Genomic DNA, 7,165 nt, shown 5'->3' with positions numbered 1-7,165 from the left:
GCCATTCTCACCAGAGATGGTCAGGTCACCATCATTTATGGCCATCGATTGTTGCTCTGGACTAATTCTGATGGATGAATGCTGCTGTAGAGGCCCAGAGGCTGAATCATCTTGCGAGGCCTGGCTAAGGAACTGCTGGGAGGAGTGTGACAGCTGGAAAGAGTGGTGGGAGGTAGCAACACAGATATCAATAAACAATCTATATTAAAGAATATAAGAGAGTTTTATTTGCTCCAAGATGAGGACTGGCCCAGGAGTGCAGCCTCCACCGAGGAAGAAAACACTCCAGAGAAGCATGGTTTTCAGCAGTTTTTTTTTTTTTTTTTTTGCGGTACGCGGGCCCCTCCCGTTGCGGAGCACAGGCTCCGGACGCGCAGGCCCAGCCGCCTTGGCTCATGGGCCCAGCAGCTCCGCGGCATGTGGGATCCTCCCGGACCGGGACACGAACCCGCGTCCCCTGCATCGGCAGGCGTACTCTCAACCACTGCGCCACCAGGGAAGCCCATTTCAGCAATTCTATACCATGTCAGAACAAAGAACATATATCAGACATGACAGAGGTACATTCCTTCAAGGTTTCAACGGAGAAGTATAGTTACAAATTATCAGATACACAGTGAGTGAGCATGACCTTGGCATCTGGGACGGGAACTTTATCTTCCAAGGAATACTAGGATCGGTGTCATAGGAAGGGAAGCATTTCCCCCTATTGTCAGAGTGGGCATGCTTTACTGTAATGGTTAAAACAAATGTTCAACATATATTTGACAGACCGTAAGTCAGGTCTGTTCCAGTTTACATAAAGTTCAGGCCACATCAGGTATAAGCCTGACTGGCTTCCCCAGCCCCCAATATACAAAGATTTCTTCAATCAGAGGTAATGTGGGAGGCATATGACAAAGGGACTGCTTTCCTTCCCAGCGTAAGGCACACAGTATGCCGGCGCCGATTAGTACATGCAGAAGGGAAAAATGATTTTACGGTGATATGAGAGCGACTTAATCCAGGTAGTGTTCCTAAAGCGGGCCCCTTTCCCTGTGAACATCTAGGCAGTACCAGCTGCTGGCGCCGGAATCGACCGCCAAGATGGCGGCGCCCTCTCGGAAGCCGATTAGCACGCTGCCATGTGTTGCCAGTGAACGTACGAACTACGCCATCTTACGGAATCAGACTCCAAGATGGAGGCGTCCAGAAATACAGGCGTGGCCATGTTTCCTGAGAATGTATGGACTTGCCGCCGTACGGTCTCAGTAGTCAAGATGGCGGCGCCTGAGAGACTGTCGGAGCTCTAGGCGGGCGACCGACTTGTTTGTCGCGGAGCCGACGCACTGGGCCTGCGCAGTAGTGCCTGGGAGGCGCGACGAAAACCGGAAGTGCTGGTGGGCGCTTTTGCAACGGCCGGGGACGACGCTGAGGGACTGTGTAGGCTCGCGGGTCGCTGGCGGGGTTCGAGAAGGGGTGCGCTGGGAGCGGAGAGATGGTGAGTACGAGGTCCCAGGAGGGAGTCGGCGGTAGAGGTCAGTGGGGCTGGAAATGGTGGTGTCTATCGGCAGGCGCATGGGGGTTTGTGGCGAACCATAACGGGAGTCAGTGGGCAGAATGGGGCGGGGGACTGTCGAGCCTTAGAATGATGGGGGTCTGCTGGTCAGATTTTTTTACTCGTGTGTGAGCCGTCTGAGAGTTATGTGATGAGCCATTATGCGGGTCCGTAATGGAAGTTTAGTGGTAGTTTCTTGGGGGTCCGAATGGGGGGTTCTTTGTGCGGAGTGATGAGGGGTTTGCGAAGTGTTGTATTGGGCAGTCTGGAGTGAGCCGTGATGAGTCTGTATCGGGGGATCTAGGGGGGCGGGGTTGTCTGTGAGGTTAGTAACGGAGGAAATGACGGGAACCGTGCTGTCTTGAGACCCGGTGATGGGGGTCTGTGAGATGCCATGACGAGGACAAAATGTGGAGTGATGCGGTGTCTGTAACGGGCAGCAGCTGGCTCAGTGGGTGAATAGAGTGATGGGGTGTCAGTGGGGTAAGCGATTGGAAGTTCAGAGGCAGAGTGATGAGGGTTTATAAGCAGGCTAAGGGGGTGTCAGCGGTGAGTGGGGGGGGTGGTCTGTGGGGACTATGGTGGGGAGATTTATGAGGAGCCATGGTGGGAAGTCTATTGGCAGACTGTTGAGGTCTGTGGTGAGCCGTGATGGAGCTGTACTGGAGGGATGAGGCATCATGATGGGGGTTCTCTAAGGAGCCATGTTGGGGGCTCCCACAGGAGGCGGACGCTTCAGACCCAGAGCCTCCAGATGCTGGGGAGGACAGCAAGTCAGAGAACGGGGAAAACGCGCCCATCTACTGCATCTGCCGCAAACCAGACATCAACTGCTTCATGATGTGAGCCGCGGAGCGGTGGGCGGGATGGACACCTGGCCGGGTGGGGAGAGGCCGATGGGTCTGGCCCCTCACATCTCCCTCACTCGCCCCATCCTCCGCAGCGGCTGTGACAACTGCAACGAGTGGTTTCATGGGGACTGCATCCGGATCACTGAGAAGATGGCCAAGGCCATCCGGGAGTGGTACTGCCGGGAGTGCCGAGGTGAGGGGCCGGAGTGGACAGGGCAGGCAGCTGGGGCTGCCAGGGAGGAGAAGGAGAAGCCTTAATGGGAGGGTGGTTCACGGGGAGTAGTGATCTGCGTCTGTGGGCAGAGTGATTGTTGGTCAGTGCTAAGCCGGAATGGAGGCTCCATCGTGAGCTGTGATAGAAAGCTCCACCGGCAGGGACAGCTCTGCCCTGGAGTAGGGAGACAGAGCAGGCGGGTGGGACCGAAGAGGAGAGAAGAGGAAGAAAGAGTTCTGGTGCCATCCACATCCCCCGGTGCCAACGCACGCTCTGCCCCGCAGAGAAGGACCCCAAGCTGGAGATCCGCTATCGGCACAAGAAGTCACGGGAGCGGGACAGCACTGAGCGAGACGGCAGTGAGCCCCGGGATGAGGGTGGAGGGCGCAAGAGACCTGCCCCGGATCTGGACCTGCAGCGCCGGGCGGGGTCAGGGACAGGGGTTGGGGCCATGCTTGCTCGGGGCTCTGCTTCGCCCCACAAATCCTCTCCACAGCCCCTGGTGGCCACACCCAGCCAGGTGAGTGGCCGCGATGGCTGGGTTAGGGGAGGTGATCCCATCTCAGGCCCTGCTCGGTTCCTGAGCTGTGTTGCGGGCGCCTCTTGCTAGCATCACCAGCAGCAGCAGCAGATCAAACGGTCAGCCCGTATGTGTGGTGAGTGTGAGGCCTGCCGGCGCACCGAAGACTGTGGCCACTGTGACTTCTGCCGAGACATGAAGAAGTTTGGGGGCCCCAACAAGATCCGGCAGAAGTGCCGGCTGCGTCAGTGCCAGCTTCGGGCCCGGGTGAGCATGGGCAGAGCTGGGCAGGGTCAGGTGGGGGGCCAGGATGTCTGGGAAGAGCTGATTGAGGCTAGGATGGGTGGGCCGGGTGAGGTGGGGCCTAATCGCATACGGACAGGTGGGGAGGGACCTGACTGGTTCAGACGAGTGGGTCGTGACCAGATGTGCTGGGCTAGCAGGGGAGTCCGCAACCCCAGATGCACGGGGTAGGGCCAGGCGTTCCTAGGTGGTCAGACGTGTCAGCGCAGCTGGAGCAGGGCCGAGCATGTCCTGGCGATGGGGGGCGGGGGGCGCTGGTGTGTCTAGGGAGGCGAGGCGGGGCTCGTTGGTGGAGTCGGGCACTTGTGGGAAGGGCTAGGGCAGGGCCCCCTCCATCCACCTGGGGCTGACCTGGGCCTTCCTCCTGCCGGCACAGGAATCGTACAAGTACTTCCCTTCCTCGGTGAGTCCAGCCCCCCAGGGCGGGCGGGGCCTGCGGGCAGGGCGGTCAGGGCCAGTCCTGAGATTCTGCCCTGCAGCTCTCGCCGGTGATGCCCTCAGAGTCCCTGCCAAGGCCTCGCCGGCCACTGCCCACCCAGCAGCAGCCACAGCCGTCGCAGAAGCTGGGGCGTATCCGCGAGGACGAGGGGGCAGTGGCAGCAGCAGCAGTCAAGGAGCTGCCTGAGGCTACGGCTACACCCGAGCCACTCTCGGACGAGGACCTCCCACTGGACCCTGACCTGTACCAGGACTTCTGTGCAGGGGCCTTTGATGACCATGGCCTGGTGAGCAGACAGAGCGTCCATGTGGAAGGGTAGTGGTTACAGAAGCAGAGAGTGTCCGTGATGAGGAGAGAGGAGGCAGAGGGTATGGAATACTGACGTGGGGACCGAGCAGGTGGTAGGGAAGTCACGAGTGGAGCAGGCGAATCAGCGTGTGCCTCACTTGCAGCCCTGGATGAGTGACACGGAGGAGTCCCCGTTCCTGGACCCTGCGCTGCGGAAGAGGGCGGTGAAAGTGAAGCATGTGAAGCGTCGGGAGAAGAAGTCTGAGAAGAAGGTGACCGAGAGGGTGCAGTGGGTGTGGGGAGGGAGGGCGAAGGTCAGGGGCTGAAGGGCTGGGGTGCAGGGGGAAACAGGGGTGCGGGGCTGACTTCAGCTGCGCCCTGCCCTGGCCCATCTTGTCCCACAGAAGGAAGAAAGATACAAGCGGCATCGGCAGAAGCAGAAGCACAAGGACAAATGGAAACACCCGGAGCGCGCTGACGCCAAGGACCCTGCGTTGCTGCCGCAGTGCCTAGGCCCTGGCTGTGTGCGCGCTGCCCAGCCCGGCTCCAAGTATTGCTCAGATGACTGCGGCATGAAGTTGGCAGCCAAGTGAGTCATTGCTGGAGGGTTCAGGGGAGTCAGGGAGTACAGGGTGGGGCATGGCCAGAGCCCCCTGTGTGTCTGCCGGTCAGTCACCATTCAGTCACCCAGCACCCACCGGGCCATCCACCTGCTCCCGCATCCGTCTGTCTGTCCGCCCAGCCATCTGCCCTTCAGTCACCTGGTTCCTTATCTTTCACCACTGAGTCACCCATCTGCTCTGCGCCCTTGGATCACACTGCTCACCTTACTGCCTTGCCTCCTTCTCTGCTCACCCAATTCACTGCCTCCCTGCAGCCGCATCTACGAGATCCTCCCCCAGCGCATCCAGCAGTGGCAGCAGAGCCCCTGCATTGCTGAGGAGCACGGCAAGAAGCTGCTCGAACGCATCCGCCGGGAGCAGCAGAGCGCCCGCACCCGCCTTCAGGAAATGGAGCGCCGATTCCACGAGCTCGAGGCCATTATCCTGCGGGCCAAACAGCAGGCTGTGCGCGAGGACGAGGAGGTGAGCGGGCACGGGTGCAGCAGCGGCGCAGGGCCCAGTACCTGCTCCCGCCTGGCCTCATCGTCTCCTCTACCCCGTGCAGAGCAATGAGGGTGACAGCGATGACACGGACCTGCAGATCTTCTGTGTCTCCTGCGGGCACCCCATCAACCCACGTGTTGCCTTGCGCCACATGGAGCGCTGTTACGCCAAGGTCAGGGTGTCGGCCTGAGGGGGTGGACGGTGTGGGGACATCCCTGGGTCCCTGGGGGCGGGGGTGCCGTCTCGCGAGGGCACGCGACGCACATCCACAGTCCCTCCGTTTGTGCTCACCCCTCCAGTACGAAAGCCAGACGTCCTTTGGGTCCATGTACCCGACCCGCATCGAGGGGTGAGTGTGGGCACTGCGGGGGTTAGCGGGGCCGGGCCTGGGCGCCACCCTCCGCTTCCTCTGCTACCTTCTCTGCTACCTTTTCTGCTCCACACCCCCAGGGCCACACGACTCTTCTGCGACGTCTACAATCCTCAGAGCAAGACATACTGCAAGCGGCTCCAGGTGCTGTGCCCCGAGCACTCACGGGACCCCAAAGTAAGCTTTTCCCTCAGCTTTCCCCATTCTGTCCCCCTCCCTTCCCCCCGGGCCACACTTCCTTCCTCCCTCTCCCTCTTCCCTTCTTCCTGCCGGCCCACTTCCACAGCCCCCACTTGCCCTGCCTCCTCGCCCTCCGTGCCTCTCCTTTTCCTGTTGCATCCCCTCCTACTCCCCCCACCTCGCCTTTCCTTCCCACCCCCCGGCCCCCACTCCTGTCCTCCTCCCGGCCTCGCCGCTCCGCACTCACGCCCACCCCGGTCTCCCCGCAGGTGCCAGCTGACGAGGTATGCGGGTGCCCCCTTGTACGTGACGTCTTTGAGCTCACGGGTGAGTTCTGCCGCCTGCCCAAGCGCCAGTGCAACCGCCACTACTGCTGGGAGAAGCTGCGGCGTGCCGAGGTGGACCTGGAGCGCGTGCGCGTGGTAGGTCTCGGCGGCGGATGCGGGGGGAGGGGGGGTGGCTCGGGGATCCCCTTGTCACGGCTCCCCCTGCTCCCCCGGCAGTGGTACAAGCTGGACGAGCTGTTTGAGCAAGAGCGCAATGTCCGCACTGCCATGACCAACCGGGCGGGCTTACTGGCCCTGATGCTGCACCAAACCATCCAGCACGACCCGCTCACGACCGACCTGCGCTCCAGCGCCGACCGCTGAGCCCCAGCGGTCCAGATGCCCTCCCGCCCTGCAGCGCGGACGGGAGTGGCCCCGGAGCCCCCATTTGTCTGGTCTGCCATTCATGTTCCTCCCACGGTCCCTGAGTTTCTGCCTGTGCCCGTGCACCGTTTGACCGCCTGTTTGCCCTTACCACAGGGCCTCAGAACTTCCTCACATCCTTGTCTGTTCTTCTGTCTCTCTGTTCTCTGTGCCTGGGAGGGCTTGCGGAGTCTCCGCACCTTTGCCTCCCCCACTCTGGTTTTGTTAATAAAATTTTGATGAACCAAGAAAGCTAACTGTGGACGGTCTCCAAATTTTTTTCCATTGCAACTGCTTTCCTGCGCCCCTAGCGTAGAGTGGCACACCTGTACTCTGGAGAGGCTGCAGTACAGGTGTAGGCTGCACATATCCAGTCGGTGCCCACTCTGTGCTCTGCAGGCTCCGCCTTGGTCTGTGGGGATATGAGGTGCTGAGGGAGAGTCCAGGGACCTACACTGTCAGCCTGTCCTCTCATTGTGTGACAGTGGGTATACAGTCAGTGCTCAGTCTGTGTATGGCTGATTCATCATTCCTGTGTGAGCAGGAATTTTCTTATTTACTCTTATTGATGGTCTCCAGACCAGAGTTGTATGAAATGACGGACACAAGGCCCTCCTCTTTCCCCAGAAACCCCTGTCTCGGGACGAGTGTACAGCAGGAGCCCACTG

At 60.3% G+C, this 7,165-nt stretch overlaps 1 protein-coding gene across 4 annotated transcripts; it reads left to right on the top strand.

Annotated features, from left to right (window-relative positions):
• Positions 1 to 1,260: 1,260 nt before the first annotated feature.
• On the top strand, positions 1,261 to 6,754 carry CXXC1 (CXXC finger protein 1). Of its 4 annotated transcripts, none has more exons than XM_027118529.1 (15): positions 1,261 to 1,480; positions 2,261 to 2,379; positions 2,481 to 2,581; positions 2,887 to 3,122; positions 3,213 to 3,389; positions 3,802 to 3,828; positions 3,905 to 4,150; positions 4,317 to 4,424; positions 4,557 to 4,741; positions 5,030 to 5,237; positions 5,320 to 5,430; positions 5,558 to 5,607; positions 5,709 to 5,805; positions 6,078 to 6,230; positions 6,312 to 6,754. In XM_027118529.1, the coding sequence occupies exons 1-15, from the start codon at positions 1,478 to 1,480 to the stop codon at positions 6,456 to 6,458; spliced, it is 1,968 nt and encodes a 655-aa protein (XP_026974330.1). In that variant the 5' UTR covers positions 1,261 to 1,477; the 3' UTR covers positions 6,459 to 6,754. The 4 variants fall into 4 exon arrangements, with proteins under 4 accessions (XP_026974330.1, XP_026974331.1, XP_026974329.1 ...); XM_027118528.1 differs by having other exon boundaries at positions 1,363 to 1,480; positions 2,237 to 2,379; XM_027118530.1 differs by lacking the exon at positions 3,802 to 3,828 and having other exon boundaries at positions 1,362 to 1,480; positions 2,237 to 2,379.
• Positions 6,755 to 7,165: the final 411 nt, after the last annotated feature.

This window comes from Aethalodelphis obliquidens, unplaced genomic scaffold (genome assembly GCF_003676395.1).
Source record: "Aethalodelphis obliquidens isolate GAN/ISIS:26980383/991018 unplaced genomic scaffold, ASM367639v1 scaffold19, whole genome shotgun sequence".
In the NCBI taxonomy this organism is placed as follows: Eukaryota; Metazoa; Chordata; class Mammalia; order Artiodactyla; family Delphinidae; genus Aethalodelphis; species Aethalodelphis obliquidens.
This window is presented reverse-complemented; position numbering and strand designations above follow the sequence as displayed.

Coding starts and splice junctions, on each gene's coding strand:
- CXXC1 (XM_027118528.1), top strand. Junction 3,123..3,212: donor TGGTGGCCACACCCAGCCAG/GTGAGTGGCCGC, acceptor GCCTCTTGCTAG/CATCACCAGCAGCAGCAGCA. Junction 3,829..3,904: donor ACAAGTACTTCCCTTCCTCG/GTGAGTCCAGCC, acceptor TCTGCCCTGCAG/CTCTCGCCGGTGATGCCCTC.